We start from the raw sequence: 25,550 nt of genomic DNA on the forward strand, positions 1-25,550 counted from the left end.
CAGCTGCCCAGAGCAGCTGTGGCTGCCCCTGGATCCCTGGCAGTGCCCAAGGCCAGGTGGGACAGGGCTTGGAGCAGCCTGGGACAGTGGGAGGTGTCTCTGCCCATGGATGGGATGATCTCAAAGTCCCCTTCTAACCCCAACCATCCTGTAATTCTGTGAATATACTGAATATACAGAACAAACCCTCCTCCAAGGGGAGCTTCATCCTTCTGTCACCGTCTCATGTGCCGGCCTAAAATCCCAAATTAATCAGAATTCCCTGAGATTAAGGCACGTCATTATTGCTACACCACCAGCGTGGCCAGGCTGGGAGTTGTGTTCAGAGAATCCACCTGAACATGGATTATTTTGTGTTTATTGGTGGTTTTTTTTTTTTTTTTGCTAAAAAATTGATGTTTTTTCCTCTTGCAGCAACACTTTTGTCTTGGAATACTGTGGGGAAGTGTTGGATCACAAGGAATTCAAGGCTCGGGTGAAGGAATATGCCCGGAACAAGAACATCCACTATTATTTCATGGCCCTGAAAAATGATGAGGTGAGCAGTGGGGCTGGCTTTGAGGAAGGTTGGATTTAGCTGTGGACAGCACCAGCTCCTTGGGAACCCACGGAGCAATGTCCTGAAGAAATTTGGAATGTTTTCCTGAGGAAAGGAAACTTCAAGCCTCAGGACTTTTTAACCCGTTACTCAGTTCCAACCAAATTGTGGCAGCTGAAATGTATCCCAGTGTCTTTCCAAAGGAAAAGATGGAGCATGGCTCATCATTCCATGGGCAAACATCCATGGGAGAGAAGTTTGGGAAGATGCTCCAAGCCAAACTCGCCCATTTTGGCTGCCATAATATACCAAAAATCCACATTTCCTTTCACATTGAACTCCATGAAATTGGGATGTTTTAATCCCAATTGTTTTAAATTGCTGGAATATTTATATAGGGATATCCTTAATTATTTATGGCTGCTTCAGCTCCATGGGATGTGGAGCTGTTTCCTCTGCCTGAGAAAAAGGGGGATAAATAGAAATTCCATCTCTTATTCTCCTTGTCTCTGCTGTCAGGACGTTTTGGGACTGGGGAGCTTGAGAGAAAAGAAGCTAAAAATATTCAGAGTGTTTTTTCCTGGGTGTTTTTTCTCCTAAAATAAGGATTTTTGGGATTGTTGGGTGATTTTAAGTGTCACAAAGGAGCATTTCCAGTTAGAAAAGGAGTTTTTTATTTCTGGGATGATTTTTCCCATGGAGTACGAGGCATGTGGGAGAAAAAATTCACTGTCCCAGCTCCTCATGGCTGTATCAGAAACAAAACTCAGGATCTGCATCCAGCTGGAGAACTCTGAAAAATGAGGAGCTGTGTGCCTAAAGTGCTCTTTTTGTGGGGAATTCATGTCCTAACAAACACCAATCTCTGAAATAAAGATGGGCAATATCAAATAAAGAGTGGGAAAGGGGATGATTTCTACATGGATTGTGTTTCTAGCTGCTTCCCACTCCAAGGAATGAGCCTTTTCCCTGCATTTCTGGTTCCTTTTCAGATTATTGATGCCACCCAGAAAGGAAACTGCTCCCGCTTCATGAACCACAGCTGTGAGCCAAACTGTGAGACCCAAAAGGTAAAAAAATGCTGGATCAAATCCAGCTGCTCCTCCCTCTGGAGAGCTCAGAGTAAAGCCTTTTCCCTCCTTTATTTTGGGGATTTCTCTTGCTGCCGTATCAGCGACACGAAAAACCGCTGGATTTAAACCAGGCACTTTGAGTTTAAACCCCTCAGTGCTGCTTTTCCAGGGAAAGCAGAGCAGGAATCAAGGCTGGAATAACTCCTGGCATCTTTTTTCCACAGTGGACTGTGAACGGGCAGCTCCGGGTTGGGTTTTTCACCACCAAGCTGGTGCCATCGGGCTCGGAGCTGACATTTGATTACCAGTTCCAGAGATATGGGTATGTCCCCTCGTGTCCCCCTCTCTCTGAGCCCTGAAGGGCCCCTTAATTGCTTTATCTATTTAATTGCTTTATTAATCAATCGTTGAATGCGTTGGAGCAAACCAAGGTGTCATTATCACTACAACTGGTATGATGACTGAAATATGTAGACTCATTCTTAAAAACTTTTTTCACCCCTGATGTTTAATTCTATCTAACAGACTTACCTGTCTGATAATTGATATCCCATTATCAATTTTAGTTCTTGACACACCCTCCTTAAATTGCTCCTATGGATGGACTCTGAGTGATTAGGTAAATTCATGCAACATGTTCCTTCAAAATTTTCACACCCATGTGCTCGTAAGAGAAATCATTAAATGCAGATGGAATTAGAGAAATATGATTGCACCAATTAATTTGATTTTTGTACGTAGGGAGAAACATCCTTGCCTAAAGATTGGTCTTTTCCTGTGTAGTTAAATTTGGCACAAAAGGTCATGCTTACAGAACCAAGGATGTCCAATTCTTTAGATTCGGAAGGTACCTTGGGAAAGTGAGGAGCACATTGGATTCCTGGCACAGGAATTCCATGCTTTTTCCTCTTTCCCAGTGTCACTGTTCCTACTCCATCCCTTTCCCAGATAATTATCTTCTCTGCTTCTTCCTGTCTGATTATTAATTAACCAAGCTCCAGACTTGCCAGTGTTCCTCAAGAATTCCCATTCTTCCTTTCCCACTCCTGTTTTGTGGCTTTGCAAGTACCTGAGGAGCTGTAAAACCCCCTGGATAACACATCTCCTCTTCCTGGCCTAATCCAAGGCTTCAGGGAAAGCTCCAGCTTGGAATTTGGATCCTTTTGCTAAACTTGAGCCTCAGATTCCTCCATTACTGTTTGGTGAATGATAACTTGGGAAACATCTCTTCCTTTTCCTTCTGGATCCTTCTCCAGGCCCTTCCTGTAAGCAGGAATGAGTTTTTAGTTGCCTTTTAAGATTATTCCTCCTTCCTTGAAATTCCTGGAATTGAGTTTCCCTGCTTCTTACCACTGCCGGAGCCAGTGGATTCCACATATTTAAAATAACCCCCTACCATTTTTCCACAAGAAATTGTGGAATGGAGTTTAAAATGGATGGTGTGTCAAGTGGGAAATACAGAGGCTTGGTAGGAATATTCCTTGGGAATTATATTTATTGCAATTATTATATTTATTTTGTTTTTTCTATTTTTTATATATGATGTATTTATTATCTATGGCTGAACGTCCAGCCCAAAATTTTCCATGTGGATTTTGCTGCTTCCATGAGTTCTGAGCTAATTCTTTATCCTGTTTTGAGCTCTAAAATTCAATATATGAGCTATAAAATGCTATGAAGTGCAAGCTTTCCCTAATTCCTGAGCACGAATTCCTTGGGAAAATTAGGATATTGATGGCAATGTGGGATAAGAAGTTGTCAGCCCCACCAGCTCCACCTTTTCCTCTCTGCTTCCTGGTCCTTGACCTGTGGAGAGCCTGGAAGTGAGGCAGGCTTGGCTTTCCAGCTGCCACAGCTCGGGATCACGGGAGCTGTGTTGGGAATCAAGATTTAATTTGGATTTTCAGCGGCTTTTCCATGCGGAGCCATTCCCATTCCCGGCCTCTGAAGGTGCAGAGGCGGCTGTGGGAGGGGGTTGAGCTGCTGCTGAAGGTCCCTTTGTGTCCCCCCACAGCAAAGAGGCCCAGAAATGTTTCTGTGGCTCCTCCAACTGCCGGGGGTACCTGGGAGGGGAGAACAGGGTCAGCATCCGTGCTGCCGGAGGCAAGATGAAGAAGGAACGCTCCCGGAAAAAGGACTCGGTGAGTTCGGCCCTGCAGCGGTGCCCAAGGTGGGAAAATCCCTCTGGGATTGAGCCCAGCCATTCCCCAGCACTGCCAAGACCACTCGTGTCCCCAAGTGCCACCTCCACGTGGCTTTAAATCCCTCCAGGAATGGGGATTCCACCACCAGCAGCCCTTTCCTTGAGGGAATTTCCCTGATGTCCCACCTGAGCCTCCCCTGGCGCAGCCTGGGGCCGTTTCCTCTCATCCCAACACTGTTCCTTTGGGAGAAGGTGACTCCTGATGGCCTCAGGGTTCAGTCTTTCCCATGGATGTGCCAGTAAAGGTTGGATTGGTGACCCTGGAGGTCTTCTCCAACTCCAATGGTTTTATTTCACAAGGCCCCTCAAGATTTGCGTTTTCTTGGATCTTCAGTTAAATCCGTATCTCCTTTCTCCTGGTTATTTAAAGTCCCGCCAGAGAGTGACTTTCCCAGGTCCAGTATTTGCTCATCCATAACTAAACCCCACCATAAACTCCACATGGATTTAAAAATTTGAGTTGCTTTCCATGATTTTTAAACATCGATGAAAGATGAACAATATTGGCTTCACCACTGAGGGCATCACCTGCAATTTGGCACCTCCAAGGGCAGAGTTTCTCCATCTCCAGCTCTTTTGGAATTTTAGAGAGAACACATGGAATTGCAGGGATGGGTTCTCACCACGTGGAAAAAGTACAGAGAATCCAGAGCAAGAGGAATTTTCTCTGGGTGAAATCTTCTGCAAGAACCTGCACAGGCTCTTCTTTAATTCCTTTAAATTGTAATTATTTCATCCTTGACGAGACAAACCTCTATTCCTATGGGGAAGATTTATTCCTGATTCTTTTGGGAAGTTTAAAAATGCCAGTTTCATTTTTATTCGCTGTATCAGAGAGTGAGGAAACCAAGAAATAATTTCTAAATCATTTACAGAGTGTGAGGAAGCCATGCAAAAGTTCCTAAATCATTTATAGGGTGTTTTGAAACCCTAATTAGTCACTAAATGAGAGGGTGATATTCCAGTGTCCATGTGGAGAGGGAATCTCTGGTTGTAAAGACTATAAATCTGCTGCAGTTCATAATCCATAGATCATTACAAATTTAAGAAGAATTTATACAATTCAGAATATGAAGAAGAAACTTGACCTGCAATCAAAGATAATTTCTCAGTTTGTTTTCCTGCATGAAAAGATAAACTCAGGACTGGGAGGGTTTTGGTGCGACCACCTGGAGAATTTCCACCAGAGCTAAACCGTGTCATTCCTTAGGGAAAACAGAGGCTGGAGTCAGGGAATTCCCTGTCCTGAGGCTGAGGGAGTTGTTTTCCTTTGGCTGTGCAGGTGGATGGGGAGCTGGAGGCGCTGCTGGAGAACGGGGAGGGGCTCTCTGATAAAAACCAGGTGCTCAGCTTGTCCCGGCTCATGGTCCGGATCGAAACCCTGGAGCAGAAACTCACCTGCCTCAAACTCATCCAGGTGAGGAGCAGCCTGGGAAGGGGAGGGATCCACGTCCTGCTCAAGTGACATCCTCACCTGAGGAAGAGGGAGAGTGTGGGGGGCAGGTCCTGGACTTTTTGCTGCATCCCAAGCTCAGCTGAACAGCTCCAGAATTTGTTATCCTTCGATTTTATTCCTCGTTATTTATGAGCTGTTGGAATGGTCCTGCTGCTGGATCCCTGCTCCAATCCCAGCAGTTCCAGCCACTCAGATCAGGTTGGACCTGCTCAGGTGCCGAGTTCTGTCTCCCCCATGGTTCTGACCATGATCCCAGTGGAGCAGTTTTCCATGGTTTTGCCTGGAGGTGTCTAACTGTTCCCGATTTGGCTCCCCAGAACACGCACTCGCAGTCCTGCCTGAAGTCCTTCCTGGAGTGTCACGGCTTGTCCCTGCTCTGGATCTGGATGACGGAGCTGGGCGATGGCAGAGGGAGCACTGCCAACAACCTGAAGCTGCAGCTGGAGGTCAGTGATTCCCTGGGGCTGGGAGTTCTCACGGAATCGTCAGGAAAAGCCCTTTAAGATCCAGTTCAGCCATTCCCCAGCACTGCTGAGGCCACCACTCCCCCTTGTCCCCAAGTGCCACATCCCTTAAATCCCTGCAGGAATGGGGACTCTGGCCTGTGCCAGGGCTGGCCAGCCCTTTTTGGGGAAAAGGGTTTTGGCAGCTTTGCTGAATGCTCAGGATTACAAGGATTGATTTTCTTTTCCTTCTGTTTTTTTAAATACAAATCCGTGCCAAGTGTTCATGGAAAACAACCTCAGGTACCTCAGAACTACAGGCCTGAAACTTCTGCCCTGGGGGCAGATCCTTAATAAATGGAAAGAATTTGCTCCTGTGGTTTTCCTTAGATTCCTGAGGCAGATTCCATGAGCCAGACTTCAAGGTTGTTGCTCTTGCTGTTCATTCCGTGCTGGAGCACTGGGAGTTTGAGATCCTGACAATATGAAGTGGAACTGGAGTGTTTCAGTTTTCCATAAGGAATTTGGGATTGGATGGCCAAAGATATCTGGAAGTTCAAGGTCATTGAGTTCACCCCGTGCCCGATCCCCACCTTGTCCCCAGCCCAGAGCAGACTGCCTCCTCCAGGAATGGGCACTCCAAACCTCCCTGAGCAGCCCATTCCAATGTTTAACAGCCCTTTCCATGAAGAAATTCTTCCCCAAATCCCTCACCCATGATCTGTGACCGTCGTTAGATCAGATCAGATGTTTAGATTTTAGATGGGATATTAGGAAGGAGTTCTTGGCCGTGAGAGTGATGAGGCTGTCCAGAGAGGTTGTGGACTTCCCATCCCTGGAATTGTCCCAGGTCATGTTGGATGGGGCTTGGAGCAGTCTGGGATAGTGGAAGGTGCCTTGATTGATGATCCCTTCCCACCCAAACCATTCTGGGATTCCATTATCACCTCGATATTCCAGATGCAATTCTTCCCGAAGAAACGCAAATTATCCCAGATTCGGACACGGCTCTAAATTCCCGCTCTCTCTGACAACTCCCTGCTTTTTTCCTTAGATCATGAAGACCCTGGAGCTGCTGCCCATCCCTACCAAGAACATGCTGGAGGAGAGCAAGGTGCTGCCCGTCATCCAGCGCTGGGCTCAGACCAAGACGGCCGTGCCGCAGCTCAGCGAGGGCGACGGCTACTCCAGCGAGAACACGTCCCGTGCCCACACCCCGCTCAACACCCCCGAGCTCCTGGCCAAGCAGGGCGTGGAGCCTGACACAGACACCCCCAAGAAGCTGGTGTTCCGCAGGCTGAAGATCATCAGTGAGAACAGCATGGATAGTGCCATCTCGGACACCACCAGCGAGCTGGAGGGCAAGGAGGGCAAGGAGGACCTGGATCAGCTGGAGGCAGCCCCCATGGAGGTGGCAGAGGAGCAGCAGCAGCAGCAGCAGCAGCAGCAGGACGTCAAAACTGCTGTGGAGGCGCCGGTGGAGAGCAGCAAATCTGCAGAGCTGGAGGCCGAGCCCGAGGCTGAGGTCAAGGAGAGCAATGGAGCCAAGCTGGAGGAGCCCATGGCCATGGAAACGCCGTCCCAGGATGAAGAGGAAGGAGTTTCCGACGTGGAGAGCGAGAGGAGCCAGGAGCAGACGGATAAAATCGTGGATGTGAGCGACTTGGCCACCAGGCTGCTCGACAGCTGGAAGGAGCTCAAGGTAAGAGACAGCTCCGTGCAGCTCCAGCATCTGGAGCTAAGGAAAAAAACATGGATTTGGTGGTGGTGTGGTGCAAATGGGGCTGGTTTGATGTATTTCGGTCAATATTTGGGAACGAAATAACTTTTTTCGACACAAAAAGTGCTTTCTATATAATTCCTCTGGTGCCAGCTGCCCTGGGTGTGATCTGAAATGTCCAGGTGTTGATGAAACCAGCAGCTGGTTGAGTTTGGGCACACAAGGACACCTCAGCCATCCTCTTGTTTCTTAGGTTGTCCAGGGAAAGGGCAGCTCTGAGGGATTCAGGTTCCCATGAGTATTTTTGGGTGGAAGTGGCCCTTATCCCTCAGTGTTGGAACAGGTTGTTGGACTGTCTGCTCCTGAATTCCATCCTTGGAAGTGTTAGGCTACTCCTAAATGCCCCATCCCTGGAAATGTCCGAGGCTGGACAGGGCTTGGAGCAACCTGGGATAATGGGAGGTGCCCCTGCCCGTGACAAGGAGTGGAATTGGATGATCCTTAAGATTCCCCCCATCCCAACCATTCTGGGATTCAGTTATCCCAACATGCCCAGCTATTCCTGTCCTTTCAACCTCTGCTTTTCATCTGCACCGTGTGGAGCCTCCAGAGGTGGTCTGTTGGCCATGCCAGGTCCTCTCAAAGGCAGTGTTGGATCATCTCCTGGGTCTTTGCAGTTGGAAATGCCCTGATTTGGGCGTTATTTGGGAGTTCAGTGGTTTCACTCCCACCAGGGTCTTCTGGAGCAGAAACATCTTCCAGAGAAGGGCTTGGTGGCTCCCTCTGTGCTCTGGAATCCTGTCCCTGTCCCATAGGTGGCCAATGGGATCTGCAGCCAGCAGCTTCTTCTTGATGGGATGTAGGATGACGTTCCAGTAATGGTTCTAAACGGAAAGAGGAAAGGTTTAGATCAGTGGTTAAGAAGGAATTAATTCCTCCTTGTGAGGATGAGGAGGCCCTGGCAGAGGTTTCCAGAGAAGCTGTGGCTGCCCCTGGATCCCTGGCAGTGCCCAAGGCCAGGCTGGAGCTTGGAGCACCCTGGGACAGTGGGAGGTGTGGCAGGAGGTGGCACTGGATGATCCTTTAAGGTCCCTCTCCATCCAAACCATTCCAGGTTCTGTGGATCTCGCTCTCCACTCAACTCTTCAGTCATTCCTTGGGTTTCTTTAGATCTTCAGCAGCTCTTCACCCATCTGCTGCTCCTGTAGGATGCCATTCCATGTATTATTATTTCACATTCCTGATACTCAAGGGCTGGGAGCCTCTTTAATAAGTCCAAACCCAGTGATTCCTGAGGATCCAGCAGGCGTTGAAGGCACTGCTGCAATTCCAGCTTCATGTGGGCTCTTGGTGGGACTTGGGGGCTCTTCTGCCCTTCTCTTAATCAACCACCAGCCCAGCTTTAATTACTGGAAGCAGTTTGAAGCACATTTATGTTTTCTGCTTCATCACAGAGCTAAGGAGTTTATTTACCCATCGACTTTGATAATGAGTAATGATTGAAAGAGGGTCATTAAAGTAATGGGTGTTAATTGTGCTGCAGCACTGGTGCAGGTGGAGACCTCACCTTAAGCTTTGCTTGTGCTGTTTCTGGAGCTGCAAACACCAGGATTTAGAAATGCAGAGATTCCCAGGAGAGGGAATGTTCAGGTCAAATGTTCAGGGTCGTTTGACCTCAGTCTGGATTTTTCAGGAGGATCAGATACTCCTGAACATTCACAGATTTTGGGCACCATCATTTGTGCCCAGACAAATCTTAGAGGGGGAGGAAGTGAGGTAGAACACGTTTCTGCAGAGAGGTTGGGTTGTGGTTTGGTGTTTTCCTTCCTTTTTTCCAAGTGGATCTGATCATTTACCAGATTTGAATTTGCAAACTCTTGTTGTGGTTTTCCTCTCGAAGCGACACCGTCAGGTTGAATTTGTGTTAAATTGAGAAAAGTCCGTTTTCATCATTGCCAAGAGAATTGTTAAGGTTGGGAAAGACCTCCAAGATCAAGTCCAACCTGTTTTAAACTAAAAGTTAAGTCAGGCCTTAGTCCTGCTCTGCTTTGGAGACTTATTTTGGATGTCCAGACTGGGCTGCTCCTTTGGAACAGCTGTGTTCCCTTCCACGCTCATGTACACGGAAGAGCACAGAGAAAATGATAAAATATTAATAAAATATGTGAAATTTCACACAAAACTCCCCCAAAATATTGGTGTGAGACCAAATTTGATCTGATGGTGTCATCCCCAGGATTTGTGATTTCTTTGGAGCTTGGAGAAGCTCAGCTTGGGAATCTGCAGAATTTTGTGGAAGTTGTGGTTGGACCACGGAGTCCCGACACATTCCCCTATAATAGATGTGGATTCCTGACACATTCCCATATTTTAGATATGGATTCCAGACACATTCCCATATTTTACATGTGGATTCTCATCCTCTCTGTGTATTTATTAATGAACCTCAGGTCGTGGTCTGGTTGTAGGGATGGGGTTGGATCTCATGAGTAATCCCAACAAATCCACCCCAAAAAAAGCAGGATCGTGACACGGGGCTGTGACAACTCATTTCTCTCGTGTAAAACGATTGTAGGGAAAACTGGGAGCTGGGAATTTATCCTGTCCTGGACTTTTTCATGGCTCTGGGAGTTAACTGCCTCTGTCCAACTCTCACCTCATAAGGTGCCACCAAAGCCCAGCAACCCCGGATGTCTAAAAGACAAATCCAGGCTGGAAGGGGGATGGATAATTCACCCCCGGGTGCCTTTCCCAGCACCCCCAAGCTTTGGAGAAGGCGGGATTTTGGAGTGGTGGAGCACCTGGCCTCGGCTGGGGGGTGGGAGGGTCGGAAACGTCTTGACTTTAGCGCTGTCCTCTCCAGCCTTGCTGATGACCCCCTTGTAATTTCCACCGTTTCCATCCAGCTTCTCCGGGCAGCCAGAGCTGACCAAGGGGCTCCTTTTCTCCAACTCCGTGCGGAAGAAGGGAGAGGACATAGCGCCAAGAGCCGGGAAGATGGTTGGGAAGCTGAGCAGTGTGATAGGTGAAAGGAGGACAGAGGTGGTTAACTCGGGGATGCCGACGTTATTTTGGTGCGTCCATTGCCGGCAATGGACGTCGCTCCGGGGAAATCCCAGCTCCTGGCCTGAAAGGATTAAGTGAGCTTAATTTTTTTCTCTACCTCTACACACAGGACTTGTAAGTCCTCCCAGGGCTCCAACACTCTGACTCGGTGAGGAGTTCTGGCCACGGCCAGACCTCCCTGGCACAACACACACTCACATTCCCAACGGGATGAGTTTTCAGCCCGGGCTCGTGGGCGCCGTTCCCGCTCTCTGAGGAAGCGCTGCATGGCTCCTCCCGGGCTGAAAACTCCCTCCCAGTGCCCAAGGCTGGCTGCTGGACGCCTGGCAAGGGCACAGGTGGTGGTTCCATGTGGTTCTTCCAGGTGGATTGTGCTCAGGTAAGGCTCCGTGGGCTGGTCCGTGTGGAGAAGCCCGTGCTGGAGGTGACACGTGGTGTGATGGCCAACAGACCTCTTGGAATCACTGGAACCAAGCTTGGGAAACTCTTCCCAACGTCCTCTTGATGGCTGAGGTTGAGGAGCTGAGCTGAGGGACAGAGAGGATGTTTTGGTGCTGCTCTGCCTAACGTGGGACCGAGATTTGGGAATCTTTCTCCACCCCAGAGGAGGTCCTCACATTCTGGAAAGGGCAGCTGGGAGTTGTGGCTCTGAGGATCCACAGGCCCTTCCTTGTGACTTGGAGAAGGTCTTGGTTTTAGGAAACAATCTTGTGGAAGAGCCAGTCTTGGGTTTAAAAGGTTTTAGTTGGATATTTCTGACCTTGTGAGCATTTGTGGTGATTTGAAGCTCAAGGCTGAGTCCTCACCCTGTCCTGGGCCAAAGTGGACTTTACTTTTGCACCCATCTGGGAGCTTAATAATTGTGGAATCAGGGAATTGATGAGGTTGGAAAAGCCCTCAGGTATGACTGAACCCAGCCATCCCCCAGCACCGCTGAGGCAATCACTGCCACTTGTCCCCAAGTGCCACATCCACAGGGCTTTTAAATCCTTCCAGGGATGGGGACTCCCCTGTGCCCTGGCATTCTGTTCCACTGCTGGACAACCCCTTCCATAAGGAATTCTCCCAATATCCAACCTGAACCTCCCCTGGAGGCCATTTCACCCTGAATGGGACATCTTGGGTGACCAGAGGCAACCGAGCTTCCATCTTCCCCTGGGATGATCTTTCCAAGTCTCCTCTGATTTATCCTGGTGAAGGCCCTTGAAGCTGCTCTTGCCTGTCCCTTTCCCAGTGAAGCCATCCTGGAGTGCCTGGCTCTGGCTCGGGCACGCACACCCCCTGCTTTAATCAGGAATTTTATAATTTGTTATAACTTAGAGCAAGGAATAGTTGGGGAAAACAATAGGATTGGGGGGCGGCCAGGCCGTGGTTTGCTGTGGGATTTTCTGGCCTTCAAGCAGGGATTTCATGGTCCTTCCTCTTGCTCTGCTCTGTTCCTTGGGATCACATTGGAGCTGGAGGAAAAGGAGAGGGAGAGGAGAGGAGAGGGAGAGGAGAGGATCCATCTTGTAGGGGATGGATTCGGTTGCGCTGTGTTCCTTCAAGAATTCAGCAGAAGTTCCTAGAATCATAGGATTACATCATGGAATCATTAAGGTTGGAAAAAACCTCCAAGGTCATCAAATCCAACCATGAATTCAGGGATGACTGGCAGCTGAGGGACAGATTTGTGGAGAGGCTTCCATCAAGGCACAATCTCCCTTTCCCCCATGGAATCCTTTGAGCTGTGGCTCCATCCTGCAGCTCTCTTCCCTTTCCCAAGCTGAGCCTGGGTTGTGCCTGAGGCTGTCCAGCCTAAATCCTACTTTTTCCCCCGCTCTTTTGTGTCCAACGGACTCGTGTCACTTTTCCTTCTGCATTTAATTTTCCGTGCAATCCCTTCAAAGTGGCGCTGGGGGCTCGGGAGCCATTTGGAGCCCGTTAGCGGCGGTCGCGTCCATTGAGGAATTCTGCAGCTTCCGTTTCCAAAAATAAAACCGGCTTTTCTTGGGAGTTTCCCCAGCCTGCTCTGACCACCATCTGCTTTCCATGGAGCAATTGCCATGAATCCCTCTGTTTGTTCCTGGTTCAAAGCCCTTGCTGCCTCCATCTTCCCACATGGAATGGGGGCTGGAGGCTCCGTTGAGTGGGGCTGGAGTTTCTCTCCAGCAGCACTGAGTTATCTCCCTGATGATAATAATTATCTTGGATTTTTGGGCTTCCTGGGCTTTTTGGGGCCGGCCAGTTTGTTGGGATGGATCCTGGAATGGGCTCCTCCAATGTCCTGGTGAATCTAAAGCAAGGTGTGACAGGAGCAGCAGTGCTGGGATGGCCAGGTCTCCTTATTCCAGGTGCTCCTCATCCTCCTCCTCTTCCCACTGAGTCTTTTCCTAGTAATTTCCCATTCCCCATCCTGCTTTTTAATGGGACAGATCTTTTTTTAGGAGCTGGAGAGTTGGTTTAGTTTAGCTCTTCCCAACATTTGCGTTGTTCTTCTCTGGGTAGTTCATCCATGATCCCATTCCTTGGTGGTTCTTCATTCCCTCTGGGAGCAGCCAGGGCAGACTTGGGGGAATTCTTTGTGCTGTTCTGAAGATGAAACATTTTTAGGAGTTTAATGTGGGAAAAACAGAAAAAAAACCCCCAGCAAACCCACCCCATTGCTGGAAGGTGATTTTTGGGGCTTCAGAACCTGCCCCTGTGGCCACCTCCATCCCACACGAGGTAGCAAGAGGCGAAGTCATCCCTTCCATCCCTAACTAGGGAATTCTGTATTTAAATTAAATCCCAAAAATTAATCCAATTCTGAAAATAAAATGAAATCCACAGATTGTGGCTGGATGGGGCTTGGAAAGGCTTCTCTGACCATGGTGGGGGTTGGAATTCAAGGTCCTTCCAGCCCAAACCGTTCCTTGATTCCATGATCAGCCATTCCGTGGATTACATCATTTATAAATGTATAAATCCTGTGTAATTATGGGCTCATCCTGCATCCCTTCCCATTCCAAACAAGGAGCTGCTGCTTTGTTTCATTACATTTCATCTAAAAAAACCCTGGATTTGGAGTATTCTAGCCCATAGCAAACACATAAATTAAAAAAAAAACCTTTAATTTAAAGGACATTTTTAATTTTAATGCCTCTCTTTTTTGTAGATGCTTCAATCTCCATGTGCTATGTTCAGGCTCCACAGAAAAGTAAAAATATCTTTAAAAACCTAAAAATCTTGGCCCAAATCCCTGATTTTTTAGCCTGCAGCAGCACTTTTGAAGTGGTTTTGCCTCGTGGACAAACCACAACAGGGTTTCTTCTCCTTCCCTTTTTTTTTTTTTTTTTTTTTTTTTTTTTGCTAAAGGAAATTCTCATTTTTAGCCCATCCAGGGCTGAGGGTGGGCACATTGCTAATGAGCCTCCTGAGCCACTCGTTAATTAATTCCCAAACAGCTTTAAAAACTCAGGGAATTAATAAAAAAAAGAGGATATTCTGTAAAATCTAAGAGTCAAATCAAGGTAAACTCCACATTTCTGAGCATGTGGAAGCTTTAAATTCCCAACTGGAGCAGCCTTCACCCCCCAGGAACAGTCAAATCCATCTTTTTTCCCACTCTGCCTCATCCAGGGGCTAAATAAAAGGATATTTTAGGGAAGGTGCCCTGGGAAAGTTGGAATGTCAGCACAGCTCCCCAAAATAATTTATTTGTGTTAAAATGAGCATCTTCTTTATGGTTTAATGGGTTTTTTTGGGGATGCAGCTGCTGCTCCATCAGGGATGCTCCATCAGGCACAAACCAGCTGCTTCATCACATTCTGCTGGAAATAACTGGGAATTCTTGGGAATACTGTATTCCTTCAAGAAGAGAACAGAGCAAGGGCTTGATAGAAGCTGAAATTAAACAAAAATGAGCTTTTTTTCCCCCCAACTTTCCAGCAGTTGATCAGTCAGAATTGCTGTAAAACCTCTGTAGGATGATGAGCATCCCTGAGGTAAAATGGGATTTGCACTGGGAATGCCAAAATATTCCAATTAAAAATTGCAGTGGAGCATGGAAAAGTGGTAATCAACCTAATTTCTTAATTGGAGGGATGCACTTTTCCAATGACATGGGAAGAGTCGTTCCTGCCCAGTCCAGGGGGGTTTGACAAGGACATTGTGCTAAACCCGGACTTTAGGGAAGTTCTGATCCTCATTCCCAGCTCTTCTTCCCTTTCTTCCCACGGTGCCATCTCCACCTGGAGCTGCCAGGACCTTTGTGATCACCCAGTGCCACCCCTGCCGTGGCAGGGACACCTCCCACTGTCCCAGGCTGCTCCAAGCCCCAGTGTCCAGCCTGGCCTTGGACATTCCAGGGATCCAGGGGCACCACAGCTGCTCTGGGAATTCCAGCCCAGCCAGGAATTCCTGCCCAGTATCCCATCTAAATCTACTTCTTACAGCTCAAAGCCATTCCCTGTGTCCTGTCCCTCCGTCCCTTGTCCCCAGTCCCTCTCCTGGAGCCCCTTCAGGGGCTCTGAGCTCTCCCTGGAGCCTTCTCCTCTCCAGGGGAACATTCCCAGCTCTCCCAGCCTGGCTCCAGCCCTGCAGCAGCTCCGGGGCCTCCTCTGGATCTCTCTGGCAGCTCCAGGTGTTCCCTGTGCTGAGGGAGGAGCTGGATGAGCAGAGGGTTTGGGGTTTGCTGCTGGTGGAGGCGTGGTGGGTGTTGGTGTCCCATCTCAGCAGCTCCAGCAGGTCCTTGGCCAAAGGGGTCACTTGGAGCTGCTCATTTCCCTTGGGATGCTCCCACATGGGACCTCAGACCTTGGGAGCACCATGGGAATGTGACCCTGTCCCCAGTGAGGCTCAGGGATGCTCCATGAGCAGATGTTGGCCACCAGAGCCAGGATCAGAGATCCATGGAATGTCTCCAGTGGGAAGGGATCTGTTGGCATCACCCAGCCCAACTCCCTGTTCCTCACTGGGTTATCCCAAGCTGCCTTGGAGACCAGGACAGGGACAGCAGGAGCTGCTGGTGGGACACTCTTCATCACCACAGATGGTGTAGGACCCTACAGCTCTGCCCAGAGCTCTTGGCCCAAAATTCCACCTAAATCCCTCAAAAATCAAACACTGAACAGAGGAAATATATAGAAAGCACCACAAAAAAACCCAGAATTTTCCTTCAAGGGACCCTTTTTTTTGGTGGTTTCTTGTAAATGCATGATTTATGTGATCCTTGGCTGTTTGGGGTGGTTTTGGGAGCAGCTGGAGGTCTGACCCTGCTCCTGGCTTTTCCACAGGAGGTTTATCGCATCCCGAAGAAGAGCCAAGCAGAGAAGGAAAGCAGTGGTAAGTCCTCACCTCTTCCCGTGTTTTCCTCTGCTCCCATGAAACTGCTTCGTTTTCCCAGTGTGGAATCCTGGGAAACAGCTCCTGGGAATAGGGAGAATAATGTGAGTGATGGGTGGGGAGATATGGGGCCCTGAGGGTGATATGGAGCAGCCTAGAGTTAAAATCACGGAATTGGTGAGCTTGGAAAAGCCCTCCAAGATCGAGCCCAACCATCCCCCAGCACTGCCAAGGCCACCACTGGTCCATGTCCCCAAGTGTCACATCCACAGGGCTTTTAAATCCCTTCAGGGATGGAGAACTCCACCCATGAGAAATATTCCCAACCTGGAGGTCCCCTGGCACAACTTGAGGCCGTTTCTAAGAGAGAGGGGAGCTCTTAATACCCAAATGATAATAAATAAAAATCCCCTCGGTTTTCCCTGTTTTCCCAACAGCTGGGAGAGAGCCAGCCGGGCTCCGGGATCAGACCCCCACTCCCAAGAACCCCATCCTGAGCCGAGAGCGGGATCCGGAGCGGCAGAGCCAGAGCAAGGAGAGGAAGAGACGCAGAGATTCCCTGTCCCCTCCGTCCTCAGCCTACGAGAGGGGCACGAAGAGGCCAGAGGACAGGCAAGTGGTGGCAGGGAGCTGTCGTATTCCAGGGGTCTGCCACATTCCTGGGTGAAATCTCCAGGAAAAACGGTCCTGGAGATCTTTGGGATCGCCCAGGCCTGGGGAAGGGAGTTTTCTCCTGGTGGTGAGATTCAATCCTGGTGGGATTTGGGAGTTGGTGTTGGTGGTTTCTTCTGTGGGATAAACCTGCGCCTCCATCTTCAGGAGTGTTTTGGGAATGAGGTGGGAAAGGAGGGAAGTTGTACAGGAATTTCCTGCACAGAAATTAGGGATCATGGAAAGGTTTGGGTTGGAAGGACCTTAAAGCCCATGCAGTCCCACGGGGACACCTCTCACTGTCCCAAAGTGCTCCAAGCCCTGTCCAACCTGGCCTGGGACACTTCCAGGGATCCAGGGGAATCCAAGAATTCCAGGATGCAGCCCTCCTAATGCAAAGAGCTCCCTGGGTCCTTCCAAACCCATTCCCTTCTCCTGCTCCACCTCTTCCCAGTGTGCTGGGAATTATTCTGAACTTAGAGCAATCCCTGTACAAAAGGGAGCGGTGCCCAAGCCAGGGATTTCTTAACTCCAAAACTTCCTTGGCTGAGTGGTTATTCCCTAAAAATACCTGACAGGACAACAGTCCAGGTCTCCTGTCTTTCCTTGGGAATGGTGGCATCACTGCCACTGTGGCTGAGCATGCGACTCCCGGTGAAGAGAAGGAAAATATTCCATGTCTTGCAGTTCAGAGGGGCTGGACATCGTGCTAAAGGCAGCAAAAATACCATGGAATCTCCTTTGAAGAAGTCACTCCTCTGTTGTCCCCCTCAAAAGCCACCCCATAATTAGGGAACAATTGGTGCCGAGTCAGCCAGACGAGGAAACCTCGCCTTCAGCCCAGCTGGGAAAGTTGGAAACATCTGGATAGAAAATACAGATGTAAATCTATCCCTCTGCAACGAGGCTGGAAACATCCCCAGGATGTAAATGCTGGATTTGGAGGGTTGTTTTAAACAGAACAAGCATTTTTTTGGTGTGAGGAGTTGCTGCTCTGGCTCTTCCCACTGTGCCATGTTCGTGCTGGTGAAGGACCAAATTCCTTCTCTGGGAATTCTCCCTGCTCTGAGCATCCCTCTCTGTTATCCCAAGGATTTAATAAGGAAAATAAATGGAAAAAGGAACACTAAACCCTCGGTTTCCTTCTTCCCACTCCCTCCATGGCAGCTGCTTCTCTTCCAAGCTCTCCAGGCAGTGTGAGGAAAGACTTTAATTAGGGAAATCAAACTCCTCCCGGCAATGAGGTTCCCATTAACGGATCCTGCAGCTCCTCTGGGAATGCCAGGAAACAGCTCCAGCGGATCTCTTGGTAGCAATGTGCTTTTGATATGTAAATGGATCCCAGGAACACAGAATATATGGAGAATATCCTGGATGCTTTGTAGAATCCATTATATTGAGGCTGCAAAGCATTTTTCCTTGTAATCCCTGTTTTACCACACTCATAACGTCTGGAAATATCCACCTTTGATCTGAAATTTTCCTTGGTTGGGCTTTGATCAAAGTCCTTAGGCTTTTTTTTTTTCCCCCCTCCTCCTTTCATTCCCTGGAAAAATCCCTCCAGCTGCTGCGTGTTTTGGGATGAGAACTCTTAAGGAATTAAAAAAACCCCATCCACACCATTATGTTTTTGAAGCTGAAGCTGCGGTCTGGGAACGAGCAGAATTCCAAACAGGAATGTGCTGCTTGTGATTTCCCTTGTTCTTTGCCGTGTCTGCAGCTCCCATCTGGGGCTTCTGGACTAGAGAGATGGAATTCTCACCCCGGCACTGGAATTTTGGAGGGGGAAGCTGCTGCATTGTGAGATGCTCCTGTTTGGGAGCTTCTCCCAAATTCCTTGTTTGTCCTGCTTTGGGAAAAGAGTTTCCAGCAGGGCGTGTTTGGGATACCCTGCAGATTGTGACCTTTCCCTGGGTTCTTTTGGAGATTTGTGTGTGGTTCCCTGCCTTCTCCAGGTATCCCAGAGCAGCTCCTCCAGACAACTTCTGTGGGATCCTTGCACCTCCATCAGCACCAGGCCAATCCATTGGGATTGCTCATCCTCTGCCCTGGCTCCCTGTGGATGAGCAGGACCAGTTTGACTTTCCCTCGAGTTTTCCAGCTGTTTGACCAGCGGCTTTCTCTGGAGTCGCTCAGACAGCTGGAAAAAAACGGGAATGCTTTTAGGAACTCACACTGTTGTTGGGCATTCCAGGTTTTCCACTGTCCCTTTTGCTGCTGGAGCTCTGGCCCTGCAGCTTCCTGAGGCCTCACAGCCGCTTTCCCTCCCTGTTCCCCCTCTCCCAGGTACGACACCCCGGCCTCTTCCAAGAAGAAGGTCCGGCCCAAGGACCGCAATAAGCTGTCCACGGAGGAGCGCCGGAAGCTCTTCGAGCAGGAGGTGGCCCAACGAGAAGCCCAGAAACAACAGCAGCAGCTCCAAAACCTGGGAATGACCTCCCCTCTTCCCTACGACTCCATGGGCTACGGGACTTCCCACCACGGCTTCATGGGCTACCCTCCTGGCTACCCCATGCAGGCTTACGTGGATCCCAGCAACCCCAACGCCGGCAAGGTGCTGCTGCCCACGCCCAGCATGGACTCCATGTGCTCCCCGGCGGGATACGAGCATTCCCAGACTCTGGTGGGGCACACGGTGGAGCCGACAGCCCTGAGCACCCCGCAGCCAGTGCCCGTGGTGCAGCACGTGGCCACCACCATGGAGGTGACCACGCCGCAGTACGTGGCCCAAGGTGACGCCGTGGTGCACCAGGAGGCCTCCAGCGTGGCCGTGCTGCCCGTGGCTGCAGCTGGGGCGGTGCAGGGCCAGAGTTACGGGGTGTGGGATTCCAGCCAGCAGCCCGTGGCCGTGCAGCAGCCCTATTCCCCAGCCCAATCCCAAACAGCCATCTACTACCAGGGCCAGACCTGCCAGACCGTCTACGGAGTGACCTCGCCCTACTCGCAGACCACCCCGCCCATCGTCCAGGTAATTCCAGCTGGGAAAACACCTCAGTTACTCTCTGCTTGTCACTCTGATTAGGAGCAACGGTAGAAAGGACACACAGACTCAGGTTTGTTAGTGAGAGTGATCTTTACTCTTTGAGATCTTTTATAGAGAGGTCCGATGGAGTCAAGCTTCATTGGGCAGCAGATCAACTTCATCACCATCATGGGACAGTCAGGAGCAGCACCCCTCAGTCATTTCTCGTGTGTAAACAACAGGGAGAAAACAGCACCTGCAAGGGTTGTTTTACTTTCTCCAAGGATTGTTTAAATTCCTCCTTCCAGTTTCTCAGGCCAGAGAATATATCTCAGGCCACAATATCTCGGTGTGAGGAATCTCTGTGACCTGGTTTCCCACAGACACTGCTGCTGCCTGGTTCCTCGCATTCAGCACCCACACTTACTTCTCTTGGAGCATCTTCTTAGCACTTCTCAGGGAACTTGCTGCCCAAGAGCAGGAGAAAAGCACGTTCCAGGGTGTTTTCTGTCTACAAACGGCATAAATTAGAGAGTCATGGAATCCTGGAATGTGTGGGGTTGGAAGGAACCTTCAGGAGAATCCAGTTCCACCCCCTACCACGGCAGGGACAGCTTCTGTTATCCCAGATTGCTCCAAGCCCCATCCAACCAGGCCTTGGACATTCCAAGGGATGAGGGATACTGAACACATCCAGGGATGGGGAATATTGAACACATCCAGGGGTGATGATTCCATAGTTTTTGGGACCAGTCAGGAATTTGCAGCTTGCAGGAATGTTTTTGGGTTTTTGATTGTTAAAGGGAGATTTGTGAGTAAATGAGTAAAATGTGGATGTGGGAGCTCAACTTCCACTGGCTTTTGGAAGTAGAGTCTGGAGCTACCAGAATTAATTATATTACAAAACTCTAAGGGTAATATTAGGAAGGAATTCCTGGCTGGGAGGGTGGGGAGGCGCTGGGCTGGAATTCCCAGAGCCCCTGGAGGTGTCCAAGGCCAGGTTGGACACTGGGGCTCGGAGCAGTCTGGGATGGTGGAAGCTGCTCTCCTGCACCAAAGGGGGGTTTTTCTTGGGAGAAGCAGCTGAGTGTGATCCCGTGTTGCAGAGCTATGCCCAGCCAGGGCTCCAGTACATCCAGGGCCAGCAGATCTACACGGCTCATCCACAGGGAGTCATCGTGCAGCCCCCCACAGCTGTAACCACCATCGTGGCCACCGGGCAGCCCCAGCCCATCCAGCAGGTGAGGATCCAGAGGGATGGATGGAGGGATGGATGGATGGATGGATAGGAAGGGTTTTCCTGTAGGATAAAAAGCTGCCAGGACACCTTTTCTGACCCCTCACAACTTTCTCTCCATCCCTTCTGTGCCGTTTGCAGCCAGAGCTGGTGGTCACCAACAACCTCCTGGATCTGCCTCCGCCTTCCCCTCCCAAACCCAAAACCATCGTCCTCCCTCCCAACTGGAAAACGGCCCGGGATCCTGAGGGAAAGATCTACTACTACCACGTGGTCACCAGGTGGGTGTGGACATGGCTGACCCCTGTCCCCAGGTGTCACATCCACAGGGATTTGAGGTCCTTCTGGGATGGGCACTCCACCCCTGTCCAGGGACAACCCTTTCCCTAAAGGAGTTTTCCCAATATCCAACCTGAACATCCCCTGGCATGACTCAAGGCCATCCCCCTCTTGTCCTGTTGCTTGTTTTTTGGGGAGAAGAGCCCAGCTCCCACCTCCATAGGAAGAAACACGATTTTGCCAATGGTTTTTCTACACCTCTCCCATCGGTTTTGGAAAGAGCCAGGTTTTGGATCAATCCCTGGGAATTTACCTGAAATTAAAATGAATTTTAAGCTTCTAAAAACGGACTTTTTCCAAAATTTCCAGCTCCATGGGAGATGTGGATGGGGGATCCACCTCTGAAGGGATAAGTAGGAATATTTTCTTCCATATCCATTTCCTGCTGTCAGTTTTTGTTCCTGGCACACATTTCCCTGCATCCATGGATCTTTTCCATTTCCCTTTTGGAATCTTCCCTGCTCCCTGGCACACAGCAGAGCAGGAACCTTCAAACACCTGGAATTCAAACTGTGGAGCAGGAATTGGTGAATTGTGTTGTTTGGAAGTCTCAGGATGAGATGAGGAGATCCAAGGGAGCCTTGGTGGAGGCTCTCTTCTGGGATATTCCCACCTTTCCATGCTGGGAATTCCATCCCAGTGATGAACATCCCTTGATCCCACAGTGTCACCATGGTAGAAAACGGTGCAGATTCCCTTTTTTTTCACTTCTTCCTGCTTGCTTTTAACCTCCTCCAACTTAAAAACCTCCAAGTTAAGAGCGAGGCTGTGAATTCTTCGTGTCAGGAATTCTGATGGAATCCGGGCGTCCCAGTTGATGGGACAACCCATGAGCGCATCCCATTTTCTCCAAGGAGGTGACAACGATCCGTTTTCTTTGCTCCAGACAAACCCAGTGGGATCCTCCGACCTGGGACAGCCCCGGGGACGAGGCCAGCCTGGAGCACGAGGCCGAGATGGACCTGGGCACGCCCACGTACGACGAGAACCCCATGAAGGTGAGGGAGACAAATCTTTGGGATGGGTTTTGGGATGGCAGCCGGCAGTGTGGAGCTGGGAGGTGGCAGGGGGACAGAGGTGACCCCAGGTGTAGACTCTGCACTTCCCTGAAGTTCCCCCCTGGATTCCAAACTGTGTGTGGAGCTGGCTGGAAAAATGGGAATGAAGGGGAATAACGCTGAAAAAGCACAGATTAAGGATGTTCCTCAGGAGTCTTTCCCATATATTTCTGGTTCCTTTAAAAGCTGGAGAAAATCCACAAAAAGGAAGGAATCCATTCTCCCGCTGCTTGGGTGAGCTCCCACGTTCCCAGGAATTTCCTGGAGGTGTTGTCCCGTCCTGCAGCACCCGGGAACATCCCACATGGCTGCTGTTGCCTTTCCATGTGCTGCCAGGATCCCAGGGGTTAATCCCATTCCCAGAATGCCTCTGAGTGCTCCAGCCAGGAATCCTGGCCAGTTCACTCCAGCAAAATTACGGACAAATATTTATCTCCTGGAGAAAAGTTAATTGGAAAATGAGCTCAGAGCTGGCACTCCCCGCTCAGCCAAGGGGCAGTTGCTTCCACAGAGGAATCCAGGGAAGCCTTTCCAAGGATTTTTATCCCTGGATCAGTGTCACATTTATCCCATGACATTCCTTGATATTCCTGGATCTTGGGGTTGCAGATATCGTTGAAGGATATTGGGATTGAGCAAGAAAATGTTAATTGGAGGCTCTAAAGGGAGATTTGAAGCTGGAATAGCTGGGAAATGCATCCCTGTGAAGGGACGAGCTGGACATGAACCTGCTGCTCCTTCCTGTTTTTTTTTGCTCATTCCAAACCCCAAAATCCCTGAATTTCCCTGAATCCATGAATCCCTCATTCCTAAACGAGCCGTGGCTCTGGCTGACCTCAGGCTGAGGTGGTTCCTACTCACTCCAGAGCTTTAATTCCTTTTCTTCTGGGCCAGGAAGGTCGAGTTTTTCCTGGCACTGGATTCCCATGGTCGCAGCTCCTGCCTCCAGTGCTCCCACCCTGAAATTAAAACTGCATTCCTTGGATTTTTTTTACCCTCCTCCCCACCCCACACCTTTCCCAAGTGGATTAAACCCACCCAGGAGGGATTAAACCCACTGGCATCCCACAGCTGCTGCTGCTATTCCCGGTGTTTCCAGGCTGGGAGGGAGGATTTTCATGGAAAGGCACAAGAGGAGTGGGAAGCCAGGATCACTATTCCCTGAAAAGCACCCTTGAAATCCTGTTTTTCCCTTGGAAAATGGCTTTCCTGAGGGAATGGCCCAGCAGGAAGAACACTGAGCTGGATGCTGAAGGTTTTGCATCCTTTTAGCTGGAAAAAGTTGGGATTTGGGATGAGTTTGTCTCTGCCCATTGGTTCTCCATGGAAAAGTTGGTGTCACTGGAGCAGATCCCAGCTGCTGGAAAAGAGAATCCCAGTCAGGCTCCTCAGGGTTTTCCCAAACATTTGGCTTCTTGATCCCATCCCAGGCTGGTTTTCCCTCCATCTTTGTGGCTTCCCATCTCCTCCAGAGGCTGGAAAACAGGGACAGCACCAATCTGGGGATTGTCCTGTGTTCGTTTTCCTGGCAGCCTTTGGATGATGGGATTTCACTTTGGAGAGGTGTGGGAGGAAGGTCTTGCTCTAAGGAGGTTTTGATATTAAAATAAATCTAAAATGGAATTTTAGCCTCAAATTAGGAGGAATTGGCCCCTTGGCACAAGGAGGAGCTTGGAAATAGGGGTTTCATTTCTCCTCCTCATCTTTCCCTGCCAATTCTGACGTCGGTTTTTTGCCCTCATCCCACATGGAGAGGGGCTGGATGGGGAAGGGTTTGGGGGCAGAGAAGGATTTTGGGGTGGAGAAGGATGAGGTAGAGGAGAAGGATTTTGGGATGGAGAAGGATTTGGTGGTGAAGAAGGGATTCATCAAGGAGAAGGGTTTGGGGTGGAGAAGGGATTGGTTATGGAGAAGAGTTTACTGATGGAGAAGGATTTTGGGGGTGGGGAAGGATTTGGTGGGTGGAGAAAAATAGGAGGGTTTGGGAATGATGAGGGGTTTGGGAAGGGGTTGGGAATGACGAAGAGTTCGGGAATGAGGAGGGTTTTGGGAAGGTTTGAGAATGAGGAAGGGTTTTGGAAAGGTTTGGGAAGGAGGAGGGGTCTGGGAATGTGGAAGAGTTTGAGAAGGTGTGGGAATGAAGAGAGGTTTCGGAAAGGTTTGGGAATGAGGAGGGGTTTGGAAGGTTTGGGAATGAGGAGGGGTCTGGGAATGAGGAGGGGTTTGCTGATGGAGCACTCAGGGGCTGTCCCGGAGCCATCTGCTCCCCATTCCCGGCCGCTGGAAGTGGCAGCCACGCCCGGGGCTGGAGCAGCAGCTTTGATGTCCCTGCTCCTGCCCATAAACCCTCCCTGGCCCGGCTGATTTACATCCCATCCCTTTGCTCCCGGGGATCTGCAGCCCTGCCTCCAGCCAGGCACGTTTTTAGGGATTGAAAGGGATTTTTTTGCCTTCTTTTTTCAGTATTAAATACTTCTAAAAAACAGGATTTTTTTTTTAATTAAAAGAAATATTGGGACATCATCAAAGAGCATAAGGAGAAGGAAAACATCCCCCGGCTTTCCAAACCTTTAACAAATCCTTTTTTAACAAATCTTCCCGTCCTTCAAATCCAAGTTGGGATGACCTGGATCCCAGACCTCTCCCAGAACACGGTGCAGGGGCAGGGATGCTGCTTTTCCCTTCTTAAGCTCCAGGGAGATGGCAGAGCTTGGGATGGGAGCGTGTGGGAGGTGGGTGTGGATCCAGAGTGAAGGGATGGGCTCCGGGATGCAGCTGGAGCGGATTCTACTCCGTTAGTAAATCAGGGATCAGTGCTCAGGGAAGCAGCCAGAAATTCCGGAAAAATTCCCTTTGTCTTTATCTGTAGCTAAAGATAATCCCTGTGAATGCTTGTGGGGGCCCCCTGCCCTCCCAGGGAATTCCTGAAGGAAAATCCATCGCCTCAGGGTTTGCTCCCACTATGGACCAGCCCCAGGACCTGCTCCTGCTCTTTTTCCAGCTTTTTTTCCAAAGAAAACAAGAGCAAGGAGTGGTCCCTGTGCCTCCCAGCCCAGGAGTGTACTGGGAATTGTGCCAGGATTGGGCTGGGAAATGTTTTGGGACAGAGCTGAAGAGTGTCAGGAGCAAGGCTGGGAAATGCTGGGATTGTGCTGGGATCAGACTGGGAATTGTGCCTGGAGTGGGGCGAGGAGCCCGCTGGCATCTGGCTGGGGAGCTCAGTGGGATTGGGCTGGGAAATGCCTGCTTTGGGGTGTGGAATGTTCCAGGACTGGGCTGGGAAGCTCACTGGGAATTGGGCCTGGATCAGGCTGGGAAGTTCACAGGATGAACTGGGAAGCTCACCTGAAAGTTCACCAGGGTTGAACTGGGGAATGCACCAGGACTGGGCAGGGAAGTTTGCTGGGATAAACCTGGGAAGAGCTCAGATTGGGAAATCCCTGGTTTGGGGTGGCAGTGTACTGAGATTTGTCTGGGAATTGGACCTGGATCAGACTGGG

General features: G+C 49.8%; 1 protein-coding gene across 2 annotated transcripts in view; it reads left to right on the forward strand.

The window, feature by feature from the left end:
* SETD2 (SET domain containing 2, histone lysine methyltransferase) overlaps positions 1-25,550 on the forward strand; it is a 50,383-nt gene that overhangs the window by 21,530 nt on the left and 3,303 nt on the right. The window contains exons 6-18 of one of the 2 annotated variants that reach the window (XM_066313121.1): positions 415-538; positions 1,531-1,608; positions 1,836-1,933; positions 3,626-3,752; positions 5,097-5,231; positions 5,588-5,716; positions 6,768-7,415; positions 15,755-15,803; positions 16,241-16,415; positions 18,741-19,422; positions 20,523-20,657; positions 20,795-20,934; positions 21,879-21,990. In XM_066313121.1, the coding sequence (XP_066169218.1) occupies positions 415-538; positions 1,531-1,608; positions 1,836-1,933; positions 3,626-3,752; positions 5,097-5,231; positions 5,588-5,716; positions 6,768-7,415; positions 15,755-15,803; positions 16,241-16,415; positions 18,741-19,422; positions 20,523-20,657; positions 20,795-20,934; positions 21,879-21,990 (2,632 nt within the window). Of the gene's footprint in view, positions 1-414; positions 539-1,530; positions 1,609-1,835; positions 1,934-3,625; positions 3,753-5,096; positions 5,232-5,587; positions 5,717-6,767; positions 7,416-10,339; positions 10,574-15,754; positions 15,804-16,240; positions 16,416-18,740; positions 19,423-20,522; positions 20,658-20,794; positions 20,935-21,878; positions 21,991-25,550 lie in introns of those variants that run through there. The other variant, XR_010742927.1, reaches the window with a different exon arrangement.

Source organism: Sylvia atricapilla, chromosome 1, assembly GCF_009819655.1.
Source record: "Sylvia atricapilla isolate bSylAtr1 chromosome 1, bSylAtr1.pri, whole genome shotgun sequence".
Taxonomy (NCBI): Eukaryota; Metazoa; Chordata; class Aves; order Passeriformes; family Sylviidae; genus Sylvia; species Sylvia atricapilla.